Raw genomic sequence first — 18,862 nt, forward strand, 5'->3', positions numbered from 1 at the left:
CTATTTTCCCTAAAGAGAACTCAATTTTAAGTTTTTCTCCATGTTCATCCCTTATTCCACATTCTTAGGGCTCCCAGTTCCCAGAGAATATTTGGTTTTTTATTTGGAGGAAAGGGAAGCACCACAAAAGCTGGAACAAGAAGGCCTGAGGAGCTGCTGTACAGGTTAGTGACATGAAAGCAGGTATATGAGAGCTGTGACTCTGAGTCTTGGGGCAGTGCAAGTGCTAGATTTGGGGGCAGGAACACCTGACTTGTGATTCTTTCTCAGGGATTTTTAGCTATGTGTCACTCACATAGAATTAATCCTAGGATATACTTTACATAACTGATCAACCCATGTCCCTTCCTTGTTCTCTAAGGCTCAATCTTTGGACCCTTCTTGGAGAACTGTTTGGCAGATTCAATGAATCTGACAGCCACTCTCAGTCTGATGAAGTGGGTAGTAGAAATTCCCAGGTGTTCCATAGTAAGAGATTCTTCAAGAGCCTAAAAAGAAGTCTCTGTAATCTTTACCATGGATCTGCTCAGGTCCCATCAGGGTTAGAACCAGAGAAAGTTCACTGAAATAGGAGATAAGGTGCAAAAAGGAGATAAACAGGGCTGAGGCCAGAAGCTGCATTTCACAGATAAGACAGAGACCAGAATATAGGGATTGAGGTAGAAGCTCGGGCCTGGTGTCAGTCATGGGTCCTGGCAGTCAGTCAATAAGCATGGATTAAGCGCCTCCGGTTTTGTAGGCACCTCATCAAGTTTAGGAAGGGAAAAGGCAGTTCCTGCTGTCAAGGAGCTGCCCATCTGTCATAGAAACATGGAAATGGTTGAGAAGAAACAACAGATCAGGAACCTTGATCTTAAATGATCTAGGGAAAGGAGAGTGTTTGGGAGTAGAAAGCTATCTAGTTCAGTGGGATACACTGGAATAAAGGGGAACTCTAGGCGTGAAATTAATAATCGTTTAAGGAGAACAGAATTGGGGAGGATTCAGAATCCAGACAAGAATGAGAAAAAATCCAGGTACACATCCGCCATATTGCAGAATCAGTTCCAGACTTTGGTGGTAAAACAAATATTGCAAGCAAGTGAGTCACCTGACCTTTTTTTCAGTGCATATAAAAGTTATGTTTCTGATATACTATTGTCTATTACATGCACAATACTGTTTAGCTTTTTAAAAGGACATATTTTCATTTGGAAATATTTCATTGGTAATAAAAGCTATCCCAGCCTTCAGTGAGTCCTCATCTTCTGTCTCATGGGGTCTCTGGTCCAGTGTTGCTGGCTGTTGACTCATCACAGTTGTGATTGCTCAAGGCTGGCAGTTGCCATGGCAGTTTCTTACAATAAGGCAACAGTTAAGATTGCCACCTACAATGATTGACTCTTCTTTTCCCTTCAACTTATAAACCCATTCTAGGCTTATGAATTGGCCTGATTTCAATATTTTTGTGCTTTGGAGAATAAGAAGACCCAAAGGGAGGGAGAGAAAAGTCAAGCATACAAAAACAACGTTTTTTCTCAAAAAATGTAGAACAAAAGTAAGTGCCATGGAGAAGGGCCATCTAGTTCCATGGACAGATCATGCCCACTTTCAGGGTTGGTGGTCCAGTGTCACCTGCAGGGATACTTTTCAGGTCACTCAGTAATTCTGAGCTCATGACCTGACTAGTCGTTGTAATAAGAATGCTAGGTCTGCCAGTTTCACAGTATTTCTGCAGACCCAATATGTTTGTCAGTGAAGCTCTTTGTAAGTCAAGTTATCCTGCAAATTGAGCTAATGGCATTTTAAGACAATCATGTTTCTGTCTTTTATGACTTTTTTCTTCACCTTGGGAAGGATCATGTAGATCAGTTTATTTTCTTGCAATGGAGGGAAAGGTTTCTAATTATATATCTGTGTACATGTGTCTCTGTATATATGTTTTATTGTCTGTTTTTTGCAGAAGGAATGATTAGACCTGGAATGAAAGAGACTACTGAAAAGCTAAGGATTTCTGTGAAGGAAACACACCAAGAAAACCTCATGAGTGATAGTCCCTGTGACATCACTGGGAGAGAAATTTGTGCTGTAAATGACAGAAGCCACACAGGAGAAAAACTTTATGGTTATCATCATTATGGGAAAAACATGAGTCAACAGTCATCCCTGAATTACTGTCACAAAATTCATACTGGAGAGAAACCAGATGAGTCTCATGAATGTGGTGTATCTTTTAGTGAACACTCATCCTTCCTTTCTCCTCACAGTATTCACAGTGAGAGGAAACCCCACAAATGTAATCCGTGTGAAAAGGCTGGGAGTTGCAGCTCTAGTCTTGCTGTACATCAGAGCATGGAGACTAGAGAGCAACCTTATGGGTATACTAAATTTGGAAAGGCATTCCCACAGAGCTCCAGTCTTACTCATCATCAGAGAATCCACAATGGTGAGAAGTCTTGTGAATGTAATCATTGTGGAAATGGATTCAGATTTAAAGGTCACCTTACTGTATATTGGAAGATTCACACGAGGGAGAAACCATATGAATGTAATCAATGTGGAAAGACTTTCACAAGGAGCTCCAATCTTGCTGCACATCAGAGAATCCACACTGGAGAAAAACCTTATGAATGTAATCAATGTGGAAAGGCTGTCAGAGACAGCTCCAGCCTTGCTGCACATCAGAGAATCCACACTGGAGAAAAACCTTATGAATGTAATCAATGTGGAAAGACTTTCAGAGACAGCTCCAGCCTTGCTGCACATCAGAGAATCCACACTGGAGAAAAACCTTATGAATGTAATCAATGTGGAAAGACTTTCAGAGACCGCTCCAGCCTTGCTGCACATCAGAGAATCCACACTGGAGAGAAACCCTATGAATGTAATCAATGTGGAAAGGCTTTCAGAAGGCGCTCCCATCTTGCTGCACATCAGATTATCCACACTGGAGAAAAACCTTATGAATGTAATCAATGTGGAAAGACTTTCAGAGACAGCTCCAGCCTTGCTGCACATCAGAGAATCCACACTGGAGAGAAACCCTATGAATGTAATCAATGTGGAAAGGCTTTCAGAAGGAGCTCCCATCTTGCTACACATCAGATTATCCACACTGGAGAAAAACCTTATGAATGTAATCAATGTGGAAAGGCTGTCAGAGACAGCTCCAGCCTTGCTGCACATCAGAGAATCCACACTGGAGAGAAACCCTATGAATGTAATCAATGTGGAAAACTTTTTAGAAAAAACTTCCAACTTGCTGTGCACCAGAGAATCCACACTGGAGAGAAACCTTATGAATGTAATCAATGTGGAAAGGCTTTCAGAAGGAGTTCCCATCTTGCTACACATCAGATTATCCACACTGGAGAAAAACGTTATGAATGTAATCAATGTGGAAAGGCTGTCAGAGACAGCTCCAGCCTTGCTGCACATCAGAGAATCCACACTGGAGAGAAACCCTATGAATGTAATCAATGTGGAAAGCTTTTTAGACAAAACTTCCAACTTGCTGTGCACCAGAGAATCCACACTGGAGAGAAACCTTATGAATGTAATCAATGTGGAAAGCTTTTTAGACAAAACTTCCAACTTGCTGTGCACCAGAGAATCCACACTGGAGAGAAACCTTATGAATGTAATCAATGTGGAAAAGCTTTTGGACGAAAGTGCCAACTTGCTACCCATCAGAGAATCCACACTGGAGAGAAACCTTATGAATGTAATCAGTGTGGAAAGTCTTTCAGAGATAGCTCCACTCTTGCTTCACATAAGAGAATCCACACTGGAGAGAAACCTTATGAATGTAATCAGTGTGGAAAGTCTTTCAGAGACAGCTCCACTCTTGCTTCACATCAGATAATCCACAGTGGAGAGAAACCTTATGAATGTAATCAATGTGGAAAGGCTTTCAGAAGAAAGTACCATCTTGCTGTACACCAGAGAATCCACACTGGAGAGAAACCTTATGAATGTAATCAATGTGGAAAAGCTTTTGGAAGAAAGTGCCTACTTGCTCCCCATCAGAGAATCCACACTGGAGAGAAACCTTATGAATGTAATCAGTGTGGAAAGTCTTTCAGAGACAGCTCCAGTCTAGCTGCACATCAGAGGATGCACACTGGAGAGAAAGCCTATGAATGTAATGTGTAGAAAGTCTTTCAGAGACAGCTCCACTCTTTTTTCACATCAGAAAGTCCACACTGGACAGAAACCTTATGATTGTAATCAATGTGGAAAGGCTTTCAGAAGAAAGTACCATCTTGCTGTACACCAGAGAATCCACACTGGAGAGAAACCTTATGAATGTAATCAATGTGGAAAGGCTTTCAGAGACAGCTCCAGTCTTGTCACACATCAGAGAATCCACACTGGAGAGAAACCTTATGAATGTAATCAGTGTGGAAAGTCTTTCAGAGACAGCTCCACTCTTGCTTCACATCAGAGAAGCCACACTGGACAGAAACCTTATGAATGTAATCAATGTGGAAAGGCTTTCAGAAGAAAGTACCATCTTGCTGCACATCAGAGAATCCACACTGGAGAGAAACCTTATGAATGTAATCAATGTGGAAAAGCTTTTGGAAGAAAGTGCCTACTTGCTACCCATCAGAGAATCCACACTGGAGAGAAACCTTATGAATGCAATCAGTGTGGAAAAACTTTCAGACAGAACTTCAAACTTATTCTGCATCAGAGTATCCACACTGGAGAGAAACCTCATGAATGTAATCAGTGTGGAAAGACTTTCAGACTAAACTTCCTACTTGCTTCACATCAGAGAATCCACACTGGACAGAAACCTTATGAATGTAATCAGTGTGGAAAGACTTTCAGACTAAACTTCCTACTTGCTGCACATCAGAGAATCCACACTGGAGAGAAACCTTATGAATGCAATGAATGTGGAAAGGCTTTCGGTTACAGCTCCACTCTTGCTGTACATCGCAGAATCCACACTGGAGAGAAACCTAATGAATTTAGTCAATGTGGAAAAGCTTTCAGAACTAAACTCCCTACTTGCTGCACATAACAGAATCCACAGTGGAGAGATACACGATGTCATAAAGCCTTTTATATACATTATCACATTACCATACAATTCTGCTGAAAGCAAAGTTGAAGAGACATAATTTCTGGGTAATCATTTAATTATGGCCAATTAATAATTCATAAAACAATGGTCACTTAACTCTCTCTTACAAACTAAAGATGAATCATGGAGACCTTTCAACATTTATATGCCCTTAGATAAGTGGGAGTTAACCTATAGGCCTAAATCAATCCTGATTAGTTAAAACGTAATCAGAAGGAGTATTATAATGAGATTTTGACTTATTCTAATGAGGGACTCAGTGGGGAGACATGAGTCTTCACTCAGTTTTGGACAAAGAGACTTATTTCTATCCAGATCACCATTGCCTGGGGCAGTCTGGATCAGAGAGGTCCACTTCCCCTCAGACCTGGTTTACTAAAATACAATGAGCCAGAGTCCACCTAGAATAAAATCGCTTTAAATTTTGGTCATATCTAAATTTTCCTGGTTGAATAAATCTTGCCCAAGATTTCATCTGCTCATCAGCCCTGCCCTTCAAAGACTGGCTGAATCACTTACAGCGGCCAATTTCTGAATGAGGAAATAGGAGAAAAGTTTAGTTCCCCTTCAGTAATTGTTTCTTTATATGGGAGAAATATTCTTTTCTCTCACATCAGAGAATCCATTCTAGAGGACATATCTCATTAACATAATCAATATGAAAAGTATTAAGGCTAACATCATTCCTTATTTTCCATCAGAATTCACCTGAGATAGAAACCATATTCCTGTAATGAATGGGGAAAAACATTCAGATGGACTATTGAACTTGTTAGACACCAGAAATTTCACCTCATGAACAAGCCCTGCCTGGACTCAGGGAAGGTCTGCAGTCAGAGATCATCTCTTCCTTTACATCTAGGATTCCTAGTGGAGAGAAAACTTAGGAATGTGCTCAGTGAGGACCAGCCTTTTCCTGGAAGAGGCAGGTCACTAGGCACCACATTCTTCACACTACAGGGAAGTCTTAGAAAAGCAGTAATGGTAGGAAAGTCATCACCTGAGTCTCATAAATATTTTTGTTTGTGTCCATTGGAGAAATCTTCCTGGAGATAAGACTTAAGAATTTAATGAATGGGTGTTGGTCTTTCCCTGGAACACAGACCTCACTAGATATTGTGTATTGCATATAGTGCATGAAGCCCTAGAAAGAAACTGAATTTATTTCAGAAACCCCAAAGTTGCTCATGACTTCCCTAAAATATGCCATGACCCCCTAGGATGAAGCCTGCCACTGGCTTCCTCACTTTACTGCACTCTCCCACTGTAGTGAGGGACCTTTCCTGCTTAGCCCTCAAGCTGTCCTAGGCTGGTAATGTGGTTCACTGCTCCAAAATTGGTTCAGAGCCCTTATTGCAGCGTTGTTTTAAAGGGAATTTAGAAGAGTGTAGACAAGTGATTGCCTCAGCTTGCCATCTTGGCTCCAGAAACCCTCATGCCCCTATTTTCAGGAAATACTCCCTTGATAGCTCAATTTTTCTTGGAAAGGACTCTTGTCTTTCCCATTCAATTGTTTTCTTCTGTTTCTTTGCCATTGTCATTTAAGAAAACCATAATTCTCCTTGATATTCTCACAAATTATGAATTCATTTGAGGAAATCTCCCCTTTTCATTTCCCTTTCCTTCATTCCTCAGCTATTTGCAAGGTCTCATCAAACAGCCATTTTGCTTTGTTCTCTTTCTTCAGGATATATTTACTTGTTGCTTCCTGTACAATATTAGAAATTTTTTTAATATGACTGTAGATAGTTTTAATTCTTTGAAAATTTCCTGTTCATATCCTTTGACCCTTAATCAACTGGGGAATGACTTGAATTCTTGTAAATTTGACTCAGTTTTCTATACACTTTAGAAATGAGGCCTTTATCAGAGGCACCAGTTGTAAAAATTCTTTCTTTCTCTGCTTCCCTGCTTAGCTTGGTTGCATGGGCTTTGTCTGTGCAAAAACTTTCCAGTTTAGTGTCATCGAAATTATCCATTTTGCATTTCATAATGTTCTCTGTCTCTTGTTTGGTCATACATTCCTCCATTCACCATAGATCTGGCAGATCATCTACTCCTTGCTCCCCTGATTTGCTTACAGTATCAGCCTTTACACCTAAACCGTGTGCCCTTTGGGACTTTATGTTGGTGTACAGCGTCAGACACTGCTCTGTTCCCAGTTTCTCCCGTACTGGTTTCTAATTTTCCCATCAGTTTTTGTCAAGTGATTAATTCTTTTGTCAGACGGGTCTTTGGGTTTATCAGACAGAAGTTGCTGTAATCATTCAGTACCGGGTCTTGTGTACCTAATGTGCTCAAGGTCTACCCCTCTGTTTCTTAGCCAATACAGGTAGTCTTGATGATACCGCTTTATCATACCACTTATGATCTTGCTTGGCTAGGCCACCTTCCCTAGCATTTTTTTTTATCGTATTCATTCTTGATATTCTGGACCTTTTGTTCTTCCAGATGAATTTTGATGTTATTTTTTCCAGCTGTACAAAATAATTTTTTGATAGTTTCATTGGTATGATGTTGAATAAGCAAATTAATTTAAGTAGAACTGTCATTTTTATTGTACTAATTCAGGCTACCCTCAAGCAACTGATATGTTTTCCAAATATTTAGATCTGACTTTATTTGTGTGAAAAGTTGAAGTGGACATTATTTACCCCACCCCCACCCCCCACCCCCTGCCCAGAGCCCCTGGGTTAAGAAATGTCTGTTGAGTTTCTAGGCAGGGTTGGGCCTAGTAGCCACTTTCTGTTGTGCCCCTTTGCCTAGCAGCCACTCTCTGTTGTGCCCCCTGGCTTAGCAGCACCTAGGAACCCCTGTCAAAACCATTCTGTGAAAAATGTGTGCTATTGGAACTGCAAGGCTCTACTGGGAAGTGCTAAGATACTAAAAGGCACACACACCTTTGTTCAGGGTTGCCTCCTCTGAGGACAGCCGCTGGCTGATAAAGATGCTCCCAAATTCTCAATTGACTCTTGCCTGTGCTTGTCTCGGTCCATCCATTTCAAAGTGTTCTGTAATTGTGTCCATGTATTTCCTGGGTTTGCTTTGGCAGGTTCACTCTCAGATATTTTGCAATGTCTACAGTAACTTTAAATGCAATTTTTGTTTCTATCACTTGCTCTTGGGCTTTGTTAATAATATATAGAAATGCTGATGATATATATGGGTTTATGTTATATCCTGCAACTCTGCAAAAGTTCTTTATTGTTTCAAGTAGTTTTTTTACTAGATTCTGTATGATTCTGCAAGTATATCATCACATCATCTACCAAGAGTGATAGATTAGTCTCTTCTTTGCCTATTTTAATTGCTTCAGTTCCTTTTTCTTCCCTTATTGCTAAAACCTACCATTTCTGGCACCATATTGACAGCAGTGTTGATAATGCACATCCTTGTTTCCTCCCCAGTCTTACTGGAAATGCTTGTAGCTTATCCCCATTCTACAAAAGGCTTGCTGATGGTTTTAGGTAGATTTAGCCAGAATGTCTTCATCTACTTTATTGGCCCCTGAGATGAACCTCATATGAGTCCTGGTTCTCTTTTGCATTTGGAGACTCAAGGGAGTTTTCACAGGCCCTGACTAGGATTTAAGAACTTCTCCCTCTCTACAGTGAAAGCAGAGTGGAGAAGAGGAAGAGGGAGTGGGAGAGGACGAACTGAGTTACTCAAGTGGCTGGGTCCTTCTCCTCTCCAAAGGAAGGTGAATTTTAATGACTGCAAGCTGACCAGTTAACTAGGGGTTTAGTGGCTGAATTCCTTTCATTTTTATTTTCTTTCCTTTTTCTTTTCCTTTCCTTTCCCTTTTCTTTTTCTTTCCTTTTTCTTTTCCTTTCCCCTTCCCTGCCCTGCCCTGCCCTGCCCAGACCCCTGGCTCAGAGTGAATGTCAATAGTAACTGTTTCTCTTTTGCCCAGCAATTGTAAGCATTTTCTTCTTGAAGTTTGATTTTTTTTTCTTTTTCTAATTAAAGGGGCCATCCCTTGTCTCCCTTCTTCAAAAGACCTATTCAATGAATGGGCACTATCTCAAAGTGAAGAACTTGAAAAGGCCTTGGCCTAAAAGAGCCAGGGTCTCCCACTGCATCCTGGGTCACTTGCAGTCATCTTGATGAATATCTGGCAACTTGTTCCAGATGGCTCTGGAGGGAGAAGTGAGGCTGGTGACCTTGCACAGCCCTCCCTCTCTCAAGTCAAAGTCAGTTGCAAGTCATGTCATCATTTCCCTAATGTCCCAATCCTCTTGAAAAACAAAGGACAAACACAAACAACAAGGCAGAGTGGACTCAGCATAAGATCCCTGGGAGAAGAAGTGGAATATGCTGGAGATTTGCTGACCTTTCAAATCCACATCAAATATTTGCCTTGACATAGTTTCTCTTGTTGCAAACCCAATTTCCTTTGGTGGAATCTCCATTCCAGTTCTCTGCAGCAAGGACAATGACTAAATTTGTTTTTCTCAAGAGCTGCCCCCATTCACCTCACAGAACTGGGCTTCCTATGACCTAGGCAGGGCCAAGGAGCAAAGTAGAATGGCCCACCCCAGTCATTGCCTTTTCAGTCTCTGGTTCTGGAATTGAAAAGGCCTCACTGGCTGCCTGAGGCTTCCTGTGTGTGCACCTGAGTGTGTTGCAGTATGCCTCCCACCAGCCATGAGGGAGATTCTAGGACAGCAGGTAACAGGGAGAGAGGCTGGACATTTTTGTTGACTTGTAAGCAGGAGGGAAACAATCAGGAAGCAGGGAGAGGCTGAACATAAATGAGAGGATTCTGATGATAGGACGTGTCATCTGCTGAAAGAGAGAGAATGGAATGGGGTGGCTTAGGAATGTTGGCAGGTTGACTTTGACATGAGCACGGCTTCCTCATATGGGTCAGGCAGGGTGAAGGAGGAGACAGTGGCAGAAGGTGCCTGGAAATGGGAGATGAGAAAAGAACAGGGAGCTCTCTGAGAATGACTTCCATTTTCTTCAGGAGAATATGAAGGCAGGTTCTCAATTGAGAAAGCATGGGTGACTGAGCTACTGAAAGTCTGAAGGATGAAAACATCCTGAAGAACAAAGATGCTAAGTGAGATAGTGAGTTAACAAAGGTGTAAAACATTGCCTCATAGCACTGTAGCCCCCAGTGAGTTTGTGGAGCATCAGTTTGGAGTGTACCCAGTCTGAAGGGTCTCAGGGATTTTCTTCACATTCATTAAGCAGCATTTGTGTCTTGGTGTATTTTTTTCTGAATTCAGTTTTCTGGCTGTTTTCCCCTTCCACTCTTAGGCACAGCTTTATCCAGATAATTAGCTTTCTTCTATCTATTTTAACCCAACTCTCTTCCCACTGGCTCTTTTCACCTCAGCCTCCACCTTCTCTCCTAGTTGTCCACCATGTCCCTGTTTTTAGAGTTTTATTTTCTGATTTCTTTATCTCTTCCTTCTTTATTTAGTTATATAATGCCCCCTTTGACCCCTTCTTTTCTCTCTTGAAGTGAAGTCTTTCATTCATGATCCCTTTTCCTCTATGACTTTTGATTCTTTTCTTTTTCTACACTTTTTCTTCTAAGGAAAATTCCTGAAGCTCATTCTTATTTCTCTTCCCTTTCTTTCTAGGCTGAACCATCATCCTTCAGTTCCTCTTCTGTATATTTATTCATTACTTAAATCCCGTGTGAGCACTCATACCTCAGAGAGTGTTACATTAGATGCCTTCAACAAACCCTTCACACTCAGAGATTCTTTTACTCTTACAAACATTTGTTCTCCCATCATTTGGACTACTCAGAGAGGCTGAGTCATCTCATCACAGTCACACAGCTGCTCAGGGAGAGAGCTGACACTCAGCCAGGTCACATCCCAAGGCTTACACTCTTTCCCCAAATATCCTTGGTGTTCTCAGGACTGTGTTCCCCAAAGTAAATGGAAGGATCCTCAGCCCTCCCTCTTCTCTTTCTGTCCTCACTTCCTCTCCCAGCATAGACAGATATGGACATGGAAGGTGCAGAAGACAGATAGGTAATATAGACAGATGATACAAATACAGATATTAATGATATAAACACATGTGATAAAGATGAGACTACAGTGAATGAGGGGTAGGGAGGTGACCTGAGAGTCAAGAAACCCAGCATCCAATCCTGATTCTCACCCATGCTGGCTGTGTTCTTCAACTTAACCTCTGAGTGCTAAACACAACTCCTCAGGACTCTGCTTTACAGAGAATATTCTAAGATGCACAGGTTGATGTTTGTGCATGGGAATTGCTCACACCAAATCACATCTGGATGAATCAGTGCCTCTATAGATACATTGCAGACAGCAAAGTGGTGCAGTGCAAGGAAACCAGGGCCTGGATTCAGGAAGAACTAAGTTCGAATCTTGCCTCAGAAGTTTACTTGATGATAAACCCTGACCATGTCACTTCAACTCTGACTCTCAGTTTCCTCATCTGTAAAATGGTCAGTCCCCCCATTAGTGCTATCTTTTAGTAGCACCTCCCTTTTAGTGCAATTCTAAGGATAAAGGGAGATAAAATTTCAGTGTACTTTGCCAATATGAGGGCAATCGAAAATATCACCCTTATAATAATAGTAATTAATATTATTATTATCACATCCTCCCTTAGATTATGAACCCCTCTGGAGCATGAAGCATTCCACTTTTTCATTTTTGTCCCAAGCACTTAGCATTGTTTTTTTCCCCATCTTTTTTAGATGTCCCTTGACCTGATGAATTTCCAATGCAGGTCAAAGCAAACGTCTTTATTCTTTACTTTTCTTTGGGTATTTTGGTCTGTGTCTTCTTTTACAACACAACTAATCTGGAACTGGGTTTGCCTGACTGCACATGTATAACATATGTCAGATTGCTTGGCTTCTCAAGAGAAAAGGAATGGGAGGCAGAAAATTCGGAACTCAGAAATTAAAAAAAAAAAGTTTAAAATATCTGTTAGATATAATTGGAAAAAATAAAATATTTTTCAAAAGCAGAACTGCTTATTCCTGTGTACATTCACTGTTGGTCCATGAAAGAAAGGAGAATCTGGGGGCTGGGATGCCAAACAGGAGGCTCTTTTAATCCCCCCAGGACAGAAGTGATTATCCAGAAATCAATGACTCTCCAGTGTGTCTCTTACTCAGTCATTCTCACTTTCATGTCCTCACATTGGCACACAGATTGACACAGATCCACACCTCTGGAAAGAGTCACAAGCAGAATATAGGATGGATCACAGAAAGGGTCCTCACCGTCATGGCAAGTCTAGAATGCGAAAATGGGGACAAGGGCAGATATAACCTTTGTTTCCTCAATGCTCAGAACAAATAGAGTAATGTCTTCTAGTGACTGACAAAACCCATTTCCCTAGGCAAGAGCCTCTGCTGGGCTTTTCCCAGGGGCCCAGGCTAGGATCTGTCCATGAGTCTCACCCTCCTCACTGCCTCCTTGAGTTCACACCTTCTGCAGCAGAGGGTGGTAGTGGGGCAGGTCCAGGAGCAGGATCAGTGGAGGCACCTCCAAAGCCTTCAAGCTGTGAGCTCCTGCTGTCTCTGCCACCTGCCCAGGGTTGGAGCTCTCTCATGGTTATGGGGAATCTAGTCCAGGGACACAGAGAGAAGCCTCTCCTCATTTACCCAAACAAGTAGTACCAGTACTAAACATGAGCTTGCCTTTGCTCTTGATGTAACAGAGTTGGGGACATAAAAGAGTGAGGCTCCTCCCCCAGAACCAGTCTCAGCCAGTGTGACTCAGTGTGGCTTACTGGGTCCTGTAGGTGAGGCTCTTACCAGCTCTGGGACTGTTTGGCATGTGGAGCCCCAAGGGATCGGTAGTGTGCTCTGCTCAGGATACCAAAGCTTCTTCCTTCCTGCCCTCCCAGGGTTCTGAGTGCTCTCTCTGCAGGTGTCTAAAGACCATGATGGTCTCCCAATGGTAGCTCCTGTGGTTACTGGTGCTCTGGGCTCAGAGGGAGACCCAGCAGAGCAGTGAAGGGTTTAGAAGATCACAGGTTACAAGGGATTAAAGACTCGATGGCCCCTCAATCCAGTGGGTGAGCAAGCTTAGGCTCCACAGAAGCAGATGGGGGTAGACCAGCATGACCAGCACCAGGTTACAAACATTGGGAGGTCTATGGGAAAGATGGTTTCTGTCTCATGTTGACAGTCAATAAAACTACTTGCAAGTTGCTTACAATTTCATTTGTCTCCAGAAAATCTTCTTGTCCCTACACTTTGACTTGGACATTGACTTATTTCTGTCATCTACTTTTGTTCATTTCCTAGATTTCCAAGGAGCCATTATGATGACTGAGTCTCCAGGATCCTTGTCTACATTTCCAGGAGAGATAGTCACCATCAGCTGCAAGGCCAATAAGAGCCTAATAAGTTTGGTATTATCTATGTTAATTGGTACCAGCAGAAGCCTGGCCAACCCCCAGGTTCCTCATCTACTATGCTACACCATTGGCATCAATTGCTACCAGCAATTGGCATTACCTGCCCAGTTCAGTGGCAGTGGGTCTGACACAGATTTCACTGTCATCCGCAGCAGCTTGGACACTGAAGATGCTGCAGATTATTACTGTCTGCAGCTTAGGTTCTCCCCATTCCCAGAGTGCTTCAGCCCTGAACAAAAACCTTCCCAGGCTATTCAGGGGATTCAGCTCAGAGCAGCTTCCTCTGTACTCCCCAAGACAGAGAAGGCCCTGCCCTCTGTGCAGGCTCACATCTCCCAGGGCTTATAGGTCCCCTCCTTCTAAGGAAACCTTGTCAATCACAAACACTGTCTGCACAGCCAAGACAGAGTGAAGGTAGCCCAGCCCCTGGGAAACAAAGGGGAAAATCCAAATGGGGGAAATACTGACACTTGTAGTTCACCTGATCTCTTTGCCTCCACATAATGTTGGTTTTTTTTTCTTGTTTGGAGCCTAAGTTTATGGTGAGTAGGCTTTGCTCTAGTTCTCTGTAGCAAATGATAGAAAACTGTTGGTTGCCAGTGTTCAGTTGTGTCTGAGTGTTTATGACCCCACTTGGGATTTTCTTGGCAAATGTCCTAGAATGGTTTGCCATTTCCTCCCTCAGCTCATTTCAGAGATGAAGAAACTGAGGCAAATAGGGTTAAGTGATTTGTCTATGCTCACATAGCTAGCAAGTGTTGAAGGTAAGAACTGAACTCAGGAATATGAGTCTTTTGGATTCCAGGCCCAGCACTCCATCCACTGAGTCACCTGGCTGCCATGATATAGAGTACATGACTTTTTCTCCAGTCCTGGCCACACTGGGCTCACAGGGCAGGCTTCTTTATGATCTGGGCCTGACCAAATGCCAAGGTAAATGCTCTGACTCACCCAACCACTGCCTAGTGAAAGACTCATCATTTCCTTTATCTGGAGATCAATAGCCTTATGGGCTAAGAGTAATGTGTGTACCAGGAGGTTTGGAGTGGACCTCCCAGCAGGCATGTTGAGAGTTCCTTAGAGAGCTGGTGGCAGGGTCACACCCATTCACTGGCTATCTCTGTGAAGTGTCTCTGATTCTACTCTCTGCCCCAAGGTATCTCTTGGTGGTATGATGGCCCAAGGCCCTGTCCATTCCCTTTAGGACCAAGAACACACAAATGGGTTCAGTACTGCTCCAAGGCTTTCTAGCCAGGCTTTGTCACTGAAAAGAAGAGGAGATTGGCTCAACTCCTAGATTTATCGCAATAGGGTCTTGAGTTCCCATCCTCCCCATCCTGTTCCCACACTCTTTCCTTCACTCTCATGGACCCAGTCCCAGGAATGGGCTTGCATGAAGTACAAGCATTTGCTTACATTGAATTTCTTTGCATGAATTTCCTTACATGTAAGAGTTTTCTTATATGAAATGAAACCATGGGAAGGCCTAGAGAAAGGCTGATATGGAAAATAGTTGATATGGAAAATGAGCCATCGGCAGCCAGGGAAAGCAGATTTCCTGTAAGAGGAGGCCCTTGAGCTCAGCTTTAATGAACAATGTGCTTTCCCAGAGGCAGAGGTGCATAGACTGCTTTTCAGGAATAAGGCACAGTCACAAAGGTGTGGAGATAGGAGGTGAAATATCATTTGTGATGGAGAGCAAGAAAATTCTTTAGTTTGGATTGTAGAAGAAATAAAGGAATGTATCACATAATTTGTCTGGAAAGGGATGCTGAGCTTGATGGCAAAGACTTTAGATGACAGAGTGCTTTGTATTTTATCCTAGAATCCCAAAGAAACCATTCTAATTTAATCAATCAGTCTGTCCATAAGCTTTCATTAAGCACCTTCCATGTTCCAGGCACATGAGGAGTTCTATGGTTAGCTGTTGAACGACTAGAGACACTCATTTGCTACAGAGATACTTTCAGAGGCCCGGGAGGAACTGCCATTTTGTGTACTGGTTCACTAAAATGAAAACCTTTTCTAAATTACCAAATAAGAATGACAGAATGAGGAAGAGTGAAGGAAGCAGCAATAATTAGGAAGGAGGAGACTTAAGTCTGAAGGTACCATCACAGCAGGAGGCTGAAATGGGGGTAGAGGGCTGAGGCTCCTGCAGCCCAATGGTTTTCCACCAGTTGACCATCCATTAACCAGTCCAATATCCCATCATCTAGACCTAGACACCCCAAAGACTGGTACTACTTTATGGAAGAAAGCTTCCTTCCCTAGAAATGTGTTTCAGATAGCTCGTGTGTGTATAAGTGTCCCTTATATTCACTGGGACTGACATCTCATGCTCAGCCACAACCTCCACAGGCAGGGGAATTGCATTCTCTGTACCTGTATGTGATTCTTCATGGAAATTCCTTTGACTGACTTTGTAAATGCAAAAGAAGGGCAATATTTTGAGTCTCACCTTCAAACCTCAGATCATCAGGCTGTCAAGTGTGCCATTCAGTAAAACTTCTTCCATTGAGAAATCTTCCCATCTCCATCTTCCAACTGTGAGGTAGACCCAATGGTAGAACCTCATGGACTGAGTTAAGAGGAAGAATGATGGGAAAGAGGCAGGACTGTTTGCCCTGGGTGCTGCTCCCTGCTTTAATACAGACATTGGCTCACTATGTCCTTTTCTAACCATCTGCTCAATAGGGACTTGGTGCCACGATATAGAGCCTTATACTTTACTGTTCATCCAACAGTTCCCTTACCTGGAGAGTTCCCTATAGGCTCACAATGAAGAGTATATTGCTTTTTCTGTCATTCCTTAGGAAACTTGATTTAACCCCTCAGAGCATAGGACCATCACAATTGAGAATGACCTTCACTGACTCCAGTGAGACTTTCAATGCGGGAGTTTAGAAGAACACTGTGGAATGAGGTGGGTTGTGATGGAATACATTGGAGTAGGTAATAAACAGGGTGAAATATTTTTGAAACACGAATTTGAAATTTCATGGAGTCTGACCCGTTGGCTGTTGATGTCTGCTAATCTGAAGATCCCTAGATTTCTCTCCATTGTTTTAGCTAAAGTATAATTCGTCTTTTTTTGAGACTACTGTGTTCCCTAACCCATGACTGTTTGAGATCTCTGGGCAATTATAGATATTTTGAAAGATGGGTTTTAGTAGCAAAAATGCACCCTGCATGAAACTACTCACATTCAGTCCAGAGAATCGTCTTCTCAGTCCTGGGAGACACTTAAGAAGATCCTTGATTTTTAGTTGATTCTTCCATAAAAATGAGACTAAGAGATACTGTAATTTGTAAGTGAAATGGCTATTCCTTTGCTGCAGAGTGAGGGATGGAGGGAGAATGGTGGTAGAGCAATGGGGTAGGGGAGCTCTGAGAGATGATCGGGCTTGTATGTGGTAGCCCTAGGGGAATTCTGTCCCTGGGGTGAACATTGGAAGCCTAGGAAAAGGACAGGGAAAAAGAGAGGTCATTCTAGAAGGTAGAGGGTAGGGCAGGGCAGGGCAGGGTGGGATTCTTGGGATCAGGAGGACCTACCCTGAGCTGGCTGACTGGAAGCAGAAGCACTAGAAGCTGAGAGAGCCTTGCCTCCTGGGAGCCATCTCTGCACAGGCAGGTGCCAGGTAGGTCTGAACTAGGACCCCTCCCCATTCCTCACTTCTACTGGCTGCCACTTGTATAGGACTTCCCTTTCTGACTTCTTGGTGAGTCTCCTCCAGCTATGCCAGGACCAGGCTTTCCTCCTGGTCCTGGCTCCCAGGGCTGCCCCTGCTACTTGTCCAGGCTCCCTGCCATATCTCAAAGTTCCTCAGGTGCCATCCCTAGTTTTGTCATTGGGTCACAGTTGTCTGGCCCACATATCTCCCCCACAGTATCTGATGGAGGCACAGCTCTCAGTCTGGAGTCACTGCGGTTCTGATTGGTCTCATCCTATCTGGAGTCTCAAGCCTCTTCTGCCTCTTGGGTCTCTGTGGGAGTATGGAGGAGGGGTATAAGGCCAAAGGGAAGGAATTAGCGTGGGTGGCACGTCCTTTTCCTGTCCAAGCAAAGCTGTCTTCCAACCCTGACCCTCCTTGCTGTCCTTAGATGTTGGTAGGGCTCTTTCCCCTTAGGGCAATACTAGGTGACTCCTCTGAGACTTCACTTTCTATAATTTGGAGCAGGTCATTATCCAGCCTAGGAAAAAAAGGCAAGAACAAAGCTCCCCACTCTGCCATCCTTGTCTTATCCCTCCCCAGCTCAGTCTACAGAAGACCAAAGTTTGGAGCCAGAGAGAATGGATGCTGGGACTCAGAAATGCTCATGCCAGGGCAGGGCAGTCCATCCACAGAGCAGACCAGCATCAGCAAAGATGGAATCTAAGAGAGCCAAGGGAGCTTCATCCTGTTAGACACAGGTTGGCCTCTGCAGTGCTGTCAGCAGAACACAAATTGTCCTCCTGCTTCTGCTCCTTCCTTCCTGCCACAGACCACACATCTCCCCAGGTCTCTCTGAATCCCCCTTATTTACCATCTTTTAGTTCAAGTCAATAATCACTTAGGAATTGACTGCTCCTTGCCAAGCACTGTGCTAACCCCTTGGGAATGCAGAGAAAGGTTAAAAAAATAACCTCCTCTGCCCTCCATGCGTTCACAGTCTAATTGGGAGAAAACATCTCATCAGCTGTGTCCAAACCAGCTCTCTACAGTATGGAAGGGAGGCACCTGAGAGGGAAGGCTCTGGCATTTTCCTAACCTGGAAAAGCTTGTTTTCTGAAGGTGAGATTTTAGATGAGATGTGAAGGAAGCCAGGAGGCTCAGGTGAAGAGAGAGGATGAGAGACAGCCATTGGAAAGCCACAGACAAAGGAAGGTCAAGGATCAGCCAGGAGGCCAGTGTCCCTGGTCAGAGTGGAAAAGAGGACCAAAGTGTAAGAGAATGGAGGTTTGAGGCTGCTTTTATGGTGTCTGCTGTCTGCCAGGCACCATATAATTATTATCTCATTAGATCCTGTTGGGAGCATTTCCTCAGGATCCTTGCTAGGGACAGCCAGAATAAGGGAGCATAGGTTACGGACAGGCAGTAAACTGTGGTTTATTTATCCACTCAATAGCGTGACACTCTTTAGACAAAAGTATGTATCTCAGAGTTCCACAGAGGACACAGAGACAGTCTCTCCTCCTGAGCTACATGACTCATACTTTGACGTCTTGTAGGCAAGTTTACAAAGAAATTTTGGGTAAGATCAGGTTGGAGAACAGAGGCAGAGAAAGGCATATTTGCATGTGTAGGTATGTGTATGTTTGTGTTTGTGTATATACACACATACACATACACACATCCATATAGACAGATGTAGAGACAGATTTATGCATGTGTATAAAAAATTATTTTATTATTAATATTATTATATTAA

The 18,862-nt window shown here is 43.1% G+C and overlaps 1 protein-coding gene and 1 long non-coding RNA gene across 2 annotated transcripts in view; both read left to right on the plus strand.

Annotated features, from left to right (window-relative positions):
• LOC140522166 (uncharacterized) overlaps positions 1-18,862 on the plus strand; it is a 518,496-nt gene that overhangs the window by 304,835 nt on the left and 194,799 nt on the right. The gene's annotated exons all lie outside the window — the stretch shown is intronic.
• Positions 1,959-18,862, plus strand: part of LOC140521515 (uncharacterized) — a 38,900-nt gene continuing 21,996 nt past the window's right edge. The window contains 2 exon segments of the mRNA XM_072636615.1: positions 1,959-4,127; positions 4,129-4,894. Coding sequence (XP_072492716.1) covers positions 1,963-4,127; positions 4,129-4,894 — 2,931 coding nt within the window. The 5' untranslated portion in view covers positions 1,959-1,962.

This window comes from Notamacropus eugenii, chromosome 1 (genome assembly GCF_028372415.1).
Source record: "Notamacropus eugenii isolate mMacEug1 chromosome 1, mMacEug1.pri_v2, whole genome shotgun sequence".
NCBI lineage: Eukaryota > Metazoa > Chordata > Mammalia > Diprotodontia > Macropodidae > Notamacropus > Notamacropus eugenii.